An 18,163-nucleotide genomic window follows, 5' to 3' on the forward strand; every position below is an offset into this window, starting at 1 on the left:
ATTTTTTGTTGCAGTTGCCCCTGCTGTTTTAGCTGGCTGGGGCCGGTTCAAACCCTCGGTATATGGGGCCAGCGCCCTACCCACTGAGCCACAGGCACCGCCCTGATTGACCGTTCATTTACTTTTTGTTCCAACTTCTGAATTAAGGCTCATAACATCCTCCAATGATTCTGTAAAATGCAGCCTTTTGGTGTGAGCCACTTTCAAACGGTGTGTTAAACCAATGGAGAATTCCAGATGAGGGAGGGCTCCCAGAAGGCCAATCGAGCTGTATATGAACTGAAATGCTGCCCCCTTAGACAGGAGTATTCCATTGACAAGATGGACTGCTGCTTCTCCTCTCCACAGAGCTTAGCATCTCATTGACTCTATGAAATTATTATTATTTTTTATTTTTTTATTGCTGGGCCTGCCAAGTTTACATCCTTTTCTTCATGAGAAGCACTGGAACAAGCCCAAATGAGATCTCCTTGCTTCCTCCCAACAATTTCCTAAGTGATTGAAATTTGATGAGTATTATGAAAAAGATGGAAAGTCAAATACATTTGAATAGGCCCTGAATTTTTTTATAACTTCTTTTGAAGTTTTAATTGCACCATTGATGCCGGTTTTTGCCACTGACTTGCAGGGTCACCAGAGTTTCGCTTGGTGGGGGTATAAAACAGTCCTGATGCCTGAGTCAGGTTGTCCTGAGGTGCCAGGAGGGAATCTCTGATAGGGAATGAGGAGCAGTCCAGTGCAGAGAGAACTGAGTACTGTTCAGAGCCCTCCAGGATTGACAGGATAGATTTCTTAGGGTCTTGCACAGGAACATCAACCATAAATGTCTTAAACATTGTAAGATTGCTTTCCTAATCATCTTAGAAGATTAGAAAATACAGAAAAGTATAAAGGAGAACATAGTGTGGATACCTTAACATGCTGGGATGGTTCCTTGCAGTCTTTTTTTTTCTGGAATTATAAGCATCTATAAAATTTACTTATATAAAATTTAATTCATTATACATATATTTCTTATCCTTTTTTAACCTAATATTCATGAACATTTTCACATTTCATTATTCTTTGAAAAAGGGACTTTTTAAAATAACTGATCAGTTTTCTGTTTTATGAAGATATCATAATGTATATATCTATTATACATTTAGATACATTCTAATGTTTATTATAAATACAGGTTATCAGACACTTATGCAAATATGAAATCAGTTTTGTAAAAACTGAAAGTTTTGTCATAACTTATTTAACTGCAAAACTTGAACTGATATTTATCTCACTTAAAATGAATATTTATATATTTTACTATAGCAATTGTTTCTTTTTTTTTTTTAAGTCATTTGTACATGGATCATGAATACATTTATTATAGCAATTGTTAAAATTACTAGGTACTATCCCAGACCTACTTAGGTAATTTCCTTTTGATATCCTATAATGTCTTAATTCTGAAGCATATCTGGCGGGAGCATTTCAGATCAGGGATTTTGAACCCACAGTGCAATGATGCAGATAAACGTCACTACTCTCGCTACCAGTGTCTGATATTACTGAGCACTGAACATGGGCCAGGTCCTCGGAGGTACGACATTATTATATCTGTGCATCACTAGAAAGTGGTAAAAGGCAGGGACTTTTGTTGACATCCTTTATTGCTGATCACCCAAGTGGTGGGGCTGAGCTAATCCACTGGCCAGTGTATGTCTCCTCCCCCACACCTGGGGCAGAAATCTTAGCACAGACGCTGCACGACCTAACAATGGGGTTATCTCTCTTGATAGAACTGTCAAAATGAAAATACTGTTAGTCGAAAATGAGCTTTGAGATAGCTTTAAGAGTTAAACCTCATTTTAGTATCAACATAAAAAAGAAGACACTGTGTTTTCTTGATCCCTATGTAAGTTAAGAAGAGTAGCAAATAGTTGATTTCCTGCTTTCTAAACTAATTTCGGGATTGTATTTGTTGTTTTTTGTGTGTTTCGGGTTTTGGTTTGTTTATCATGAGGTTTTAGGCCTAATTTACTGTTCCATTGGAATTGTTCTGATATAATTTCTTAAACATTATATTTGATGTTTGCTTCTAGTCTTATATTCATAACAATTATTTAAATGTAATGCTTGTTAACTTCAGTGCTTATCAGGAGACGTTTTAGAGCTTAAGCGTTCATTTAAACTTTTTTAATGTCTGTAAATTTTTTAAATTTTGTTTTAACTTTTACTTTGGATTCTCTGACATCCTACATTATTTTCATAGCTAAGAATGACTCCCGTACTTCCACCTATGAACAGCACCTTCCTGACTTATTGGAACAATAGGATTCTTCTTCATTTATTATCGTTCTCCTTTCAGATCTCTGTAGTAGATTTTGATCTCTGGTATTTTTTTCTTTAATACTATAAGCTCAGAGGAAGTTGCCAGGATAGTACAGAGACATCCCCATGTACCTTTGTCCAACTGTCCCCAATGATGACATTTTACATAATGCTCATATAATATCAGAACCCAGAAATGGACACTGGCAAAATACTATTAACTAGAGTACAAAACTTAGTCAGATTTCACCAGTTTTCAGATGCAGTCATTTGGGTGGGTGTGTCATAGTTGTACAAATGCTCCCAAATTACAATGGGGTTATGTCCCAATAAACCTAACTTGAAAAGGCATTTAATATCCCTAATATACTGACCTTCATAGCTTAGCTTAACCTACCATAAATGTGCTCAGAACACTTAATTAGCTTACAGTTGGGCAAAATCATCCAACAGAAGGCCTGTTTTATAATTAAGTACTGAATGTCTCATGTAATACTCAATGTGTATCACTTTCACACCACTATAAAGTTGAAAAATCTTAAGTGAAATATTCTAAGTCTGGAGCCATCTCTAATGGTGGTAGTAAGACTTCTGTGCAGTTTAATCACATAGACAGATTTCTGTAATGGCCTCTACTCAGTCCATTGTTTTTTGATGGAAGAGTCTCAGGCCATCCAGAACTGTCCCTTTGTACGTGTAGCAATCTTTCTGTTCCCATTTTGATGCTTGTTGGATTTTTTTCTCTGCCTTTGCCATTTAGATTTTTCATTAGAATATATCTCAGTGTCATTCCTTTCTGCTTTAATTTTGCCTGGTGCTGGGTGCCGCTTTTGGTCCACAGCTGTAGGTCTCTTCTTGTGGCATCTTACAGGACCTCTTTCTCAAGAAAACCGCATGCACTTGGCTCACTGTCTCCCACTGTTACCACCTTCTCACTAGTGATTTTAGTCTCTTTGTTCTTTACCTGTTGGAATAATTCTCATTTTTGCTTTCTACACCACTGAGTCCATTGTTTTGTATGGTTTCTAATCAGATACTAATTTTGCTGTTGTGTTTTTAGATGTATTATTTTTCCTTAGGTTCTTTGGTTCCCATTTTCTTTCTCAAAGCCTCTTGGCCAGATGCTTTTTCTTCTCATTTTGCTCTCTTATTTATCTTCTAGCCCATATATGTTAAGAAATCTTCCTGAACACAAGGAGTTGCCTTTGAAAATTTATTTTTGTTCCTGCAATACATCCTTTTTACAAGTTTGAAATGCTCTGTTCTCTTTATTTCAGAATCTTTTGGCAGGCATCTGTGGGTTTTTCCCCGTTTCCTGAGTGAGGTGGACGAGTATCAATTTAGAGCTCCGTTAACCTGTGGGGACTGGAGTAGAAGCCCCAGTGTAGTCTCTGCATCATTTATTTCTGCCTGGTTTGGAGGACCTGCTGCTCCTGGCGCCTTTTCTCATCGGTCTGATCCGTGTCCGGGTGTTATGGCATCACAGATACACGTTCACCATGACAGCTGGAGGTGCTGCTGAGGTGTCCAGTTTATGGGTTTTCCATCTGCCTGATAGCCCACTGTCCCCTCTGGACCATGCCCATTCAAGTAGGGGGTACCTGTACCTTCTTCTCAAGTACCCAGCCTGTTCTTAGGAGGAGGGAAAGATGCTATTTTGTTTATGGCACTTTTCTTTCATCTAGTCCTGTCTGTCAAAATTCCTTGGCATTTCTGTCATGACGATGGTATCTTCTGTTTCTAGTCTCGGTACAGCTCCCTTGAGCTTGTTCCCTCCCACCACCTTATCATCTGTCGGTCAGGTAGTGGGAGTAATGGAAGCAAGTTTAGATGTGTGTGTTCAGGATGCCCTCTCACCCAGAAGGTCACAAGTGCTTTTCGATTTAAATCTTTACAATCTGTTTGTTGAATGCAAAGAAGCAAAATGAGGAGAAAGAGGAATAGTTTATTTTATTGATGCAGCAAATCTGTGTCTTGTGCAAGTAACATTCCTAAAGTCTCGTAAAAACTGAATAATTCGAGGGTGGTGCCTGTTGGCTCAAGGGAGTAGGGCGCCAACCCCATATACTGGAGGTGGTGGGTTCAGGCCCAGCCCCCGCCAGAAACTGTAAACAAATAAACAACAACAAAAAACAACTGAATAATTCGATAGATGGCTAGCTGACAATTAACAGAATGTTTTTAAAATAAGGTGGCTCAGGAATGTTATCTTCTGAACAGAGAAGGCCAATTTTGTCTGTCTGTCTGTCTGTCTATCTATCTAGAGTCTCACTCTGTCACCCCAGCCAACTCTAAAAGGTGGGTCGGAGCCTGGTTCTTCCCGCCTCTCCCTGGTGGGCAGCACAGTCTAGTCCTGAGCAGCATTCCCTTCTTTCCCGCATAGAGTTATGGCTCTGGAGTAAAAAAGGTATACATTTCTGGAATTAATACATTTCTGGTGAGCCAGAATGATAATCAAATAGTGCCTTTTAGTGCTTTAGTGTGTTTCATTTTTTCACAGTATTCCCAAAACAGCTTGTGTCATCTCAAGGAGGAGGAAAGTAAGAAAGTGAAAGCTGACTTGGAATAGCTGAACACATACTGTAGAAAGAGTAAAGGAGAAATAAAGTTCCAAACTGTGCAATGAGAAAGAGAGAGAGGGAGGGAGAGTTTCTTTGTGCAACACCCACTCCATGGAAAAATAGGCAACCTTTCTGAGAAGCTGTGGACTTCATTCTACTCTCAAGGATATGACCTTGACGATCAGTAACTGGCCCTGGGGGAGGGCCTGTGAGTTTCTTTGCCAAATCAGTAGTTAGTTTCTGATGTGTTGGGCCCACTGAGGCGGGTGTGCCTCTGATGTGATCTCTACCTTCTCACCAGGACTCTGGTGCCACTGCTGGTCTGGACTAGGCCTTACTTTGAGTCTGATTGACATAGCTTCCAGGACCTTGTTTTCATCAAGAATCATCTGGATAATTGTTTTGGGGGAAGTCTCCAGGATTGCTCTTCAAAATCAGACAAATGTGAAAGGGAAAAAAAAAAACAAAACTCCAGACCAGGTAGGATTGAAAGTAGCACCTGTGGGATCTTCCAGGCCTTACGTGTGTGGTGCTTCACACCCACGCACCCATACTCCCATACCCCCGACACCTATATCCAGTGCAAACCTAAAGCAAAAAGGAAATAGTCTGGGACTTGGCAAAAACCATGATTATGATTGAATTACTTCAGTTTTTCTTGCTTTCCTTAGTGGCATAATCAGGAGTTGACTATTTTCTGAGTTTCTTTATTGTGGAGATCTTATGAGTTTTTATTTACACGCATTTTTATTGGATTTTTAATTCTTCTGTCTGATTTCTTTCTTGTGTTTCTATGTTCAGTCTTCTGTACATGTTGGTGCCCAGTAGTAAGATTGTTCTGCCCATGTTGGGGCTGGGGGGGATGCAGAAATTGCTGCCCCCTAAGGCATTTTTGCCCTGGAACAAACTCATAATGCGACCTCATGCTGTTCAGGCCCCAGGGGTTAAGGGGGATTTAGACTGCTGATCTGCATAACAGGGGAGGAGGCTGCCTGTGGCTAGAAGTGGATGGCAGCCATACCAGAGCTGCTGTGCTCTGTCAGAATTTTTACTGGGACAGGACTTTTGGTGACCTTGAGCTCTTCCAGGTTTTGTCCATCAGTGCCTCACAGCTGACGTAAAGCAGCCAGTGAGGGATTTGTGGCGTCCCCATATCAGCACAGAGATCTTTGCTTCTATTTCTCTCGCTTTCTACCACATAATTTCCTCAGTAAAGAATTCAGTATATATTGCTGAATATAAGATATGTATCAGCATATATGAGGTCTGACAAGTTTGTGATCTCGCCCTAGAAAAAGTGCTACATACCTTCTTGCTGAATATCACTGTGGTCACCTTTGAAGTGACCTTGGGAAGCCATGCACTGACACCAGTGCCTACTCTACCCTTCAAAGCAAATTTTGAACTCTTTTTCATCGTATGGCACACAAGAACACCCCAAAACAATAGTGAATGCCACTAAGCAAGACACTGCCACATGTTGACACGAACACAGCTGTGAGACACTGATATGTCAAGGTTATGAACCGTACTGAGTTGTTTGTTCAACGACAGCTCTGATGGTCATTCCAGAAAAAGAGTTCTAAAACTGATTTGAAGGGTAGACTAGGCGCTGGTGTCCGTGCACAGCTTCCCAAGGGGAGTACTTGGAGGGTGATCGTAGGATATTTAGCAGTGAGGTGTGTAGCACTTTTACTAGGATGAGTTCATGAACCTCATATATTTGTATTTTAAGATAATGGGCTCTTATCTGTCTTGTTTGCTTTCATGTAATCACAATCCCATTATCACATCTAAAATAGTTAATAACAATACCTTCACATCATAGAATCCCAGTTTCCAAGTTTCTCTGGTTATCTTGCGGGCATGTTTTTACACACTGGGTTTGTTTGCCTTCACTTCTGTGGGTCTTTGTTTTAGCTTTTCCTTCTCACCTTCATATTGTTATTGTAGTTAGGGAGAAGTACTCTCTTTCCACCCAAAACACACAGACTCTTTGCACCATTCCTGCCTAAATTTATTTTCATTTATTTTCAGTCCAGCATGTTTATATGATTACAAAGTGAGAATTATCATTGCTTCAAAGCCCTTACTAAGTTGGCACCTTGTTTACGTTGAAGACTAGACCTCTGGTAGGAGGGTATGATCTATAAGAATAGTGAGGCCTCCAGAAAAATAGATACCATTTTTATGTTATTTTAATTTTAAAATAATTTAAAGAATAGCTTAAAACAAAAAGAACTTGGGTGCGAGTGCCTGAAAACATGTTCAGGAAGATTTCCATTGCAAGAGCTTGGAACCATGGTTGCCTTGACAACACATAACAGGCACCCACAGTGTTTGACTCTCCTGGTCCTCTTTCAAGTCCTCACAGAGGTGAAACAGTTTGTCTGGCAGATCTCTGGTTCTAGATTACTTGTTCTTCCTCAGAGTCAAAAAATTAACATTTTCCTGGGGTTTTTCCTTTGGTTGAGAAGGGAGAGGACTATACCTTTGTTTTAGCTAAAATGATTTGGTAGCTTATCTTTTAGTGCTTGCCTATTTACAGGAAGGTTGATGCTGCATCAGGCTTAATGTTCAGAACCATAGTCAGTCATCTTGAGTGCAGGGAACCACATCTCATTATTAATGGGTGCCACAGATGCGTGACCTCATTGTGGAGCCTGGCCAGCTCAGTGCTTATCAGTCTGAAATATGTGAGGCTTGTCCTTCATTGCCTTTCCCAGGATAACATTCTTGGAGTCTTCAGTCTAATTAAAGAAGAAGGTCTCCTGGGGCTGCTCAGCCAATGTGGCTATATTCCAGGAAGTCGTTTGTTTTGTCTGCAGTCCCAGCTGGTGGTCATGAACCCAGTGAGGTCTTCCCTATCAGGGATGCACACTCTGGCTAATGGCCTAGTATCTCCCAATTCAAAGCTTGCTAAGTGCTTTCAGGAGGCATGATCTGAGCTCATCTTGGAGGCCTTGGTTTTAATGATGGATCTTGCTACTAACACACGGTGGGCATGATCTGTTGTCCCTCTGAGCCTCAACTTCTTTCCAAGCTCTTGTCATTATTGGGAGGGATTAGATCACTCTTTAAAGGCCGTAGAAAATAAGGGTACAAAGCCTCTCTCTCCATCACTGAATCAGGCTTCCAGAATCACTCTTGTACCTCAGCCAGGCACAAAATTAGCTAGACTGGGAGACTATAGCTGTATGGATGTAATGACGTTTAAGTGTATCGGGAAGCAGTATTTAAAAGGTCTTGGAGATGAAGTCGTTACTCTGTGAAAATAACCAGGATTATTTTTGCACATACTTATACTAATGATTCTCAAACTTTGGTAAGCATCAGAATCACCAAGATTCTGGGTGATCCATCCCAGAGGTTCTGATTTCATTAGGTCAGTGATTTTTTTCTATTCAGAAAGAGGAGTCTTCGGAATGATCATACCCCCAAACCTTATAAAAACAGAATTTTTAAAAGTAAGCAATGTTTTAGCAAATATAAGTTATAAAAATGAAATATGAAATATTAGGTGTACACGACTGTAACATACATTGTATCTAGCTTAACACATTATTGTAATGTACAGCTACTACCTACATTAAGAAATAAAACATCACCAGCACCCAGAAGCTCAGTGTGTGTCCTCCTCCAGTCCCAACTCTGTCTCTCCTCACCACGGGTAACTATTAGTCTGACCTTTGTGATCACTACTGCCTTGTTGTCAATATAGTTTTGCCACCTACACATGTGGGAGTATTTTTCTAGATGATTTTTTTGTTATGATAATATACATGTAAAATTTACTATCTTAACCATTTTTAAGTGTCCAGTTCAGTGGTATTCACATTGTTGTGCAACTGTCACCACCATCCATCTCTAGTACTCTTTACCTATTTCTGTTTTTATGAACTTATAAAAATTGAATCACATAGTGTGTGTTCTTTAGTGTCTAGTTTCTTTAATTCAACATTTGTTTTCTCCAACTTTTTATTATAAAAATAAAAATTTTCAAACATTCAGAAAGAATAGTGCAATTCGTCTTTTTTTTTTTTTTTGTAGAGACAGAGTCTCACTGTACCGCCCTCGGGTAGAGTGCCGTGGCATCATACGGCTCACAGCAACCTCTAACTCTTGGGCTTATGCGATTCTCTTGCCTCAGCCTCCCGAGCAGCTGGGACTACAGGCGCCCGCCACAACGCCCGGCTATTTTTTTGCAGTTTGGCCGGGGCTGGGTTTGAACCCGCCATCCTCGGCATATGGGGCCAGCACCCTACTCACTGAGCCACAGGTGCCGCCCCGCAATTAATCTTAATATGCCTTTCACCTTGATTCAGTTGAACACAAAAGACAGTAATGTAGAAAATGAGGAACTAAAAAAGCTACAAAGCATATAGAAAACAAAGAGCAAAATGACTTAAGTCTCTCCCTATTAGTAATTATTAGTAATTTATCCAAAATAAATGGATTGAACTCTTCCATCAAAAGACAGAAATTGGCAGAATGGATAATAAAATATGCTGTCTCAAACAGGCTCATTTTAGATACAAAGATACAAATAGGTTGAAAGTGAAAGGCTGGGAAAAGATATTCCATGCAAATAGTAATCAAAAGAGAACAAGGGTGGCTATACTAATATCAGACAAAACAGACATTATTATTTTTTATTATTAAATCATAGCTGTGTACATTAATGCACTCATGGGGCACCATATACTGGTTTTTATATACCATTTGACATATTTTCATCACACTGATTAACATAGCCTTCCTGGCATTTTCTTAGTTATTGTGTTAAAACATTTATATTCTACATTTAGTAAGTTTCACATGTACCCTTGTAAGATGCATCATAGGTGTGACCCCACCAATCACCCTTCCTCCGCCACAAAACAGACTTTAAACAAGAAAAGTTTACAAAAAACAGAAGGGAATTATAAATTAGTAAAAGACTCAACATAATAATATATAGTTTATAAACATTTATATACCTAATTACAGACCATTAACATATCTGAATCAACAAATGACATAATTGAAGGGAGAAGTAAACAGTTCCACAGTAATACCTAGAGACTTCAATATGCCACTCAATGGATAGGACAACCAGTCAGATGACAAGAAAGAAAATAGAGGACTGGAACAGCACAATAAACAAAATGGGTCTAACATACATAGAGAACACTCGACACAATAGCAGAATACACATTTTTCTCAAATGCACATAGGACATATAGCAGTCCATAGCTTAAGTCTCAATAGATTTTAAAGATAGATATCATGCAAAGCATCTCCTCTGATCACAGTGATACGAGGTTAGAAATCAATAACAGCAATGTACCCAGCTATGATTTAATTAAAAAAAAAATCAATAACAGAAGGAAAACTGAAAAATTTACAGATTTGTGGTAATTAATGTACTCTTAAACAATGAATGGATTAAAGAATAAATTACAAGAGAAATCAGAAGATATTTAAAAATAAAAATAAAAACACAACATATGGGACACAGCAAAAGCAGTGCTTTTATTGTGGGAAAATTTATTGCTATAAATGCTTACGTTTAAAAATAAGATCTCTACTCAACAATCTAACTTTGCCCCTTAGGGAATCAGAAAAAGAAGAACAAAAGAACAAAGGTAGCAGAAGAAGCAAGTAATATTATGATTGGCGATAAATGAAACAGAATAGAGAAAATTGATGAAGCCAAAATTTAGTTCTTTGGAAAAAATTAACAAAATTGACAAACCTTTAACTAAATTGACTAAGAAAACTCGAATTACTAAAATCAAATAAAAGTGGGATCATTACTACCAATTCTACAGAAAGAAAAAAGAATTATAAGAGAGTACTATGAGGGTGGTGCCTGTGGCTCAAGGAGTAGGGCGCCGGTCCCATATGCCGGAGGTGGTGGATTCAAACCTAGCCCCGGCCAAAAACCAAAAAAAAAAGAAAAAGAGAGTACTATGAATAATTGTTCAACAACAAATTGGATAACCTAAATGAAATGAACAAATTCCTAGAAACACAAGACTAAATCATGAAGACAGAGAGAAATCTAAATAGACTTATAACTAGTAAGGAGCCTGAATCAGTGATGAAAAATCTTCTGGTAAAGAGAAGCCCTGGACCTGATGGCTTCACTAGTAAATTCAATGAAACATTTAAAAGTGAACTGACACCAGTACTTCCCATTATTTACAAAAAGTTAAAGAGGAGGAAATAATTCCTGACTCATTTTGTGAGGCCAACTTTGCCTTGATGTCAAAGCCAGATGAAAACATATAAAACCACAGACAATATCCATTGTGAACACTGAAGCAAAAATCTTCAACAAAATACTAGCAAACTGAATTCAGCAGCATATTAAAAGGAATATACAACATGTCCAAGTGAGATTTATTCCTGGAATGCAAGGATAGTTCAACATATGAAAGCCAATAAATGTAATATGCCCCATTAACAGATTAAAGTAAAAAACAACACGATCATCTCAATTCATGTAGATAAAGCATTGGACACCATCATTGTCATGATTAAAGCATTCAATAAACAAGAGAAGGAAACTACCTCAGCACGATAAAAGCCATATGTGAAAAATTCACAGTGACGTCATATTCAGTGGTGGAAGACTAAAAGCTTTTCTAATCTAAGATCTAAGATTTTCTAATCTAATATAATCTAAATCTAAGATCACGAATAAGGCAATGCTGCTTACTTTCATCACTTTTATTTGCCATAGTTCTGGAAGTCCTAGCAAGAGCAATTAGATAATAGCCGGGTGTTGTGGCGGGCGTCTGTAGTCACAGCTACTCAGGAGGCTGAGGCAAGAGAATCGCTTAAGCCCAGGAGTTGGAGGTTGCTGTGAGCTGTGTGAGGCCACGGCACTCTACTGAGGGCCATAAAGTGAGACTCTGTCTCTACAAAAAAAAAAAAAAAAAAGCAATTAGATAAGAAAATATCTGAAAGCATCTAAATTGGAAAGGAAGGAGTAATATTATCCCTGTTTGTAGATGATATGATCTTATATGTAGAAAAGCCTAAAGAGTCCACACCCCCTAAAATCTTGATAGAACTAGTAAATGAATTTAGCAAAGTAGCAGAATGCAAAGTCAGCACACAAAAATAAGTTGTATTTTGTATAGAAATACTAACAGTGGACAATATGAACAGGAAATTAAGAAAACAATTCTGTTTAAAATAGAATCTAAAAAATAAAATATTTAGAAATTAATTTAACTAAGGAGGTAAAGGACTTGTCCACTGAACACTACAAAACATTGCTGAAAGAAATGAAAGAAGACATAAAAAATGGAAAGATACCCCATACTCAGGGCTTAGAAGACTTACTATGGGACCACCCACAGCTTCAATGCAGTCTCTGTCCAAACTTCAATAACATTTTTGCAGAAAAAAAATACATCTGAAAATTCATATATCAAATTGAATAGTTAAAACAATCTTGAAAAAGAATTAAGTTGGAGGATTTCAAAACTTAGTAGAAAGCTATTATAATCAAAATAGTGTGGTATGGCCTAAAGACAGACATATAGAGCAATGGAATAAAATGGAGATCCTTATACACACACACACACACACACAAAAAAAAGATTTTTGACAAGGGTCAAGAATTTTGACCAAGACCATTCAAGGGGGAAAGGAGAGTCTTTTCAACAAATGATGCTGGGAAAACTAGATATCCACATGCAAAGGAATGAAGTTGGACCTTTATATGGTCTGGGCTACTCAGAAGGCTGAGGAGGAGGATTGCTTCATTCCAGGAGTTTGAGGTTGCTATAAGCTAGGTTGAATCGATGGTACTCTAGCTTGGATTTTTGGGAAAAGACTGATTCTGAAGAGCGAGACTCTGTCTCAAAAGAAAAAAAAAAAACAATCATTATATCAGAATGACTTTCTATAACTTTTCTAAGTTCACGGTTTTATTTCTAAGTCTCTGTCACATAAGAAATCTTTTGAGATACGGCAGGTTTCTTCTGCTCATTGCTTACAGAGTTTGCAGGCAGCAGAACAACTCATTTTGGGCATTGCTGTCACTGTTTGCATCCATGGAACTGATGAATTGATACTTCTCTTCCTCTGGATCCATGCCCATGTGTAACAAATAGCCCTTATATTATTCAGGAAACCTAGAGAATTGGCACACGAAAACATCATTCAAGTGATTCTATTCTGTTGATCCTAAAAGTTTCAAGGATGTTGCAGATGAAATTAATGTCCTTTCCTTCCAAAAAAAAAAAAAAGATGAACAATTGTAGCTTGGGCAGCTGAAATACTGGCCTCTGCTCAACTAGACGGATAACAAATTGCAACTCAAACCAATTACTCTCATCTGTAGCTTAATGGAGGGTTTTCTGTTCCCAACTGCCCAGTTAGGAAAGCTGTTTGTATTGTTAGACTGCCTTGATAAATTCTTGTCAGCTGGCAAAAAACAATTACCAAGAAATTAAGCTAATTGTTGCTTTTTGTTTGATTATGGACAGTTTATAGGATCTTGTGTAGTTTGTAACAGAGAACAGCTTTCAGGTTACCATAAAAATGATAATGCTCAAAAAGTATGAGTTAAGGAAATAGCAAAAAGAGGAGCTCACTACTCAAGCTGTTTTCAGTTAAGAAAGACAGCATGAGTTGTCTTTAAAACTGCAGAGACCATCATTTCCCTGTGACTAATACTCATTGTCTAAATTGGCTTCAAGAGCATGTAGAACATGAATCTTTCAAATTACTTAAGAATTTAGTTTGTAGTCCTCAATTCAAAAAAGACCTTTAAGAAAAAAAGATGCTCTGTGAAAGCACAGTGTCTAGCATTTGTCATTTTCAATTTTCATTTAATGCTCATTTTTAAAGTTAGTCCTGAGATAAAGGAAGATAATTGCATAAAATGATTGCTTAGATAAATGTTAGGTGCAAGATTAATTACCCTGATGTTAACACCTGTTTTCTCAATTCTGCAAAAATTGAGAGTAGGCAAGGTAAGGGAGGTCCGAAAGGACCTGGCAGAGATGGAACCTGACAGGTGGTTGCAGGAAGAGGGGCCAGGGGAGTCATGGGAGAAACAGTTACGGAAGGAGGAAGGGGTGGTGTGTTCTAGGATGGGAGCCCTGGCTGGGCCAATGGATGACAAGGAGTTGCTGGGAAGGGTGCGAATGAGATGGAGAGAAGCAGACATGGAGAGGTTGGAGGGCTGGTCCAGGGCCTAGAGTGCCACTGGGGGTTAAGCTGGGTGGTCTCCTCCTTTCCCGTGGAGACAAAAGGAGGGAATGGGATAGCAGTGGGGATTTAAATTCTGAGAAACTTTGCTTAAGACAGGTGAGACTGTGAAAGGTCTACTCTAGATGGCTTTAATCTCAGTAAAGGAGAGCTGGAGTGGAGCTGAGGTGTGCCGGGAGGATTTGAATCAAGGGATGACTCATTGAGAGACACCCCCCTTAACACAATGTATAGGGTACCCTGTTAGAAATGTCATATGGGCAAATTTGTGCTCTTAGCTTCTGTCAGAGTCCATAAGACTGGACCTGAGCAGAAGGGTGGGAGTGGAGGTGACCTAGCAGGCCCTCCCTGCCGGGGGTTGCCCGGGAGCTGACTGGGAGCAGCCTTGCGTTGATTTCTCCATATCATATGTTTTGGTCTTTCCCTCATAAACACCATCTCTTTTTAGTTGAAAAGCCAGTATTTGATAAGAGATAGTAAACTGTTTTTACCTTAGTCCTTTCTTTTCCCTTTCACCTTGTCCCAGAGCCCGACAGGTGCCTCAGTCTCCCGTTTGAGTGCTGTGGTAATGAAGCCAGCCTCACCCCTGCCATGACACACTGGAAGTCAAGCCGAGGGAAGTAGCGCCCTGTGTGCCAGGACCTGAGCATACAGTGATGAGCAAAGTAAAACAGACCAAACAGAGCTTCTGCCCTAGGTTTTGTTAGAAATGAAAGTTTTAAAGTTGCTTGTCTGAAAAACTGAGAACGAGTTCTGTGCCATGCCAGCAGGAGGAGAAGCTGGTGCAGAAACGGTGATGGGATGAGGATGAGTTTGGGGGTGTCTCAGGTTGCTCATCTGGGTCTTTAGTTGGTGAGGTTCTTTGCACACGATCCCCCTGCAGGCTTGGGAGCTGTGGAGCCACTGGGAGCGAGTGCAGGCTGGCGTGTGTGCGGCTCAGAAATCACAGCTCTGAACAGATGCTGACGCGGATGCAGAAAATAACACCCATACACTGTCAGGGGGACTGCACATTAGTACAGCCTCTGTGGGAAACAGTATGGAGAGTCCTCAAAGAACTAAAAGACCTACCATTCCATCCAGCAAGCCCAGTCCTGGGTGTCTACCCAAAGGAGAAGTCTTTCTAGCAAAAAAGACCTTTATTCGAATGTGTATTGCAGCACAGTTTACAATTGCAAAGATGTGGAATCAACCCAAGTGTTCATCAATTCATGAGTGGATTGACGAAATGTGGTGTATGTACACCATGGGGAACAACTCAGCCGCAAAAAAGCGGGAATTAATGCACTGGAGACCATTCTCCTAAGTGAAGTATCTCAAGATTGGAAAAACAAATATCACATGTACTCTTTATTAAACGGGAACTAACCAGTGAGCACACTTATGCAGCGTGAAGTAAAACTGAATGGAAGTCCAGTGGAGGGGAGGAGAGGAGGGATGAAGACCTACCTGGAGGGCACAGTGAACACTGTTTGGGTGACGGGCACACCGTGACTCAAATATTACAAAAGCTGTCTGTGTAACCAAAAAACATTTGTAACCACTTAACATTTTGGAAAAAAAAGAAAAAAGTCTCCTCTGGCATTACATGAGGCCAGCCTGGCAGGTGCAGCAATAGTGTGGGCAAAGCCATTAGATTTTGTAGGTTATTCATTACCTACTTATTCACTACCTACCTTGCAGTGGGAAGGTGGGGCCAGAGGTCAGAACCCAGTTATTTGCACTTAAAAATATTGTTCTCTAGTAGTTATTAATCTGCTATTTTTATAAGACAGAACATAAAAGGACCCAGGAATCTTACATGAGAAAATCAGCCCATGGGGAGGACTAGGAGTTTACCCGACACCTGGCTCTGTCCTGCCACACGTGCGCTCGGTCCTGGGCTTGCAGTTCTCCCCTCACACGTTCATCTTAAGGGAGGCAGTGTTTGCCCTTTTGATAAAAGCATGCCTCCTATCAAAAGTCAATTGGAGCTATTCGAAGCAGCCCCTTCTTTCATCCATTTCGGTGTTAGCTGTTTTTGGAGGGGAGAGAGCACTAGAAAAGAAACATGTGGCAGTGTAGAGGTTTTCTGCTCACTTGACTTTATCAATGGTAAACCTCGTAAGTAGGTTCATCAGGACCTGTATTGAAAAATTCTATAGCAAATTCTTTTTAGAACAGAAGGTAAACTTTGGAGACCTTTGATTTAAGCTTAGAAATATAAACCAGATGCTTTCTTACTTAAATATTCAATAATGTTTTTAATTGGTCTTCCTAGGTAGCTGATTCACGTAATGGAATCAATGGAACATAATGACTCTAAAGGAGCCACCAGGCCCCAGTTATATGTAGAAACACAGAGTTTGTTTTCAAGTGAGGATCATACTGAAACAGGCAAATATTCCTCTTGAATTGTGTGTTTGCTTTCAAGATGTGCTATGTTCATGAATTAGCATCATGGTCCCTAACATATGTTTGTGCTGACAAAATTGTTAATATCCAGTTTCGTATGACATAATTCACCTGCTAGTGCTGCATGTTGATGGCCAGGCACAGGGTGTACAAAAGGTTTGAAGTTGGATTTCTCATCATAGAACATGCCCCAGGAAAAGTGGGGGTGGCTTTTCAATCACATCTCTTCCCAGAATAAATTGCTTCTTCCCTCACCTTACTAATAGGTGAAAATATAGGTTGGCATTTTTTTTTTTTTTTTTTTTTGAGACAGAGCCTCATTCTCTTTCCCAGGCTAAAGTGCCATGGCCTCAACCTAGCTCATGGCAACCTCAAGCAATCCTTTTGCCTCAGCCTTCCAAAGAGCTGGGACAATAGGCACCTGCCACAAGGCCCAGCTAATTTTAGTAGAGATGGGGTCTTGCCCTTGCTTAGGCTGGCCTCAAACTTCTGAGCTCAAGTGATCTTCCCTCTTCAGCCTCCCAGAGTGCTAGGATTATAGGCATGAACTACTATGCCCAGCCAGCAAATATTTTTGTAATTTGATTGCTTTTCAAAATTGCATTGCAGAGCTGATTGTGGGGGAAATGTTTACAATGGCTTATATGTGATTGTTCCTTCTCTTTGGCAGGAAATAACTACATGTTTGCCAGATTACTACAAATGGACTCAGTACCTCTTTATTAAACTCTATGAAGCTGGACTGGCCTATCAAAAGGAGGTAAGTTGAAGTTGGCTATGCTTTCAAAGGTGATATCATTGTTATCAATCAAATTAAACCCTGTTTGCATAGTAGCAGTGAAAGTGAACACTACCTCAAGTTTGTGAAATCAGTCACAGCAGACCCAGGAAATAACTACTGCCTGGCTCAGTTTATTGCCTTCAAGACAGGATCTGAACTTCTTTTACCCTAAATTCCCGGCATATGACAGTGTCTGGTGCCTGTAATGAGATCAAGGAGAGTGCATAGGAAGAAAGAAGACCTGCTTTCACATCCTAGCTCAGCTGTCTTGCCTAGCCGTGTGACAAGCTGGCTAATTTAACCTCTAGGAAATGGGGTTTCTCACCTGCTAAATGGGGATGGTAACATTTTCCTTGCCGGGTTCAGTGGTTTGAATGTGCCCCCCCAAAACATTACCATTGTGATGGATTTAAGAGGTGGGAGAGCCCTCATGAATGGATTAATGCCATTATTTTGAGAACAGGTTCCTGATAAAAGGATGAGTTTGATTCATTTCCCTGTCTCTATTTCTCTACCTTCTGCCACGGGATAATGCAGCACAGAGGCCCTTGCTAGATGCTGGCACCATGCTCTTGGGCTTCCAAATAAACTTCTCTTCTTTGTAAGTTACCCAGTCTGTGCTATTCTGTTATAGCAGCAGAAAACAGACCAGGATGTGGGTTCTTGGGAAGATTAGAAGTTAACAGTCAAAGAACAAATATCACAGTACTTACCCATAATGGTCTTCCAAGAAATCAAGGTACTTACATGGCAAGAGCTCAGTCATAGTAGACAAGGCTTGGAATGGTGGCAGATGAGGCAGGAGTGTCACAGTGTGGTCTAGAATTGCACTGTTCAGTATGACAGCCACTAGCTACATGTGGTTTACCTTTAAGTTTAAAGTAATTAAAATTAAATAATA

At 39.7% G+C, this 18,163-nt stretch overlaps 1 protein-coding gene across 2 annotated transcripts in view; it reads left to right on the plus strand.

Annotated features, from left to right (window-relative positions):
- Positions 1-18,163, plus strand: part of LARS2 (leucyl-tRNA synthetase 2, mitochondrial) — a 155,502-nt gene that overhangs the window by 34,988 nt on the left and 102,351 nt on the right. For both annotated transcript variants that reach the window (XM_053598588.1, XM_053598589.1), the window contains one exon: positions 17,152-17,241. In XM_053598588.1, the coding sequence (XP_053454563.1) occupies positions 17,152-17,241 (90 nt within the window). The remainder of the gene's footprint in view (positions 1-17,151; positions 17,242-18,163) is intronic.

This window comes from Nycticebus coucang, chromosome 8 (assembly GCF_027406575.1).
Source record: "Nycticebus coucang isolate mNycCou1 chromosome 8, mNycCou1.pri, whole genome shotgun sequence".
In the NCBI taxonomy this organism is placed as follows: Eukaryota; Metazoa; Chordata; class Mammalia; order Primates; family Lorisidae; genus Nycticebus; species Nycticebus coucang.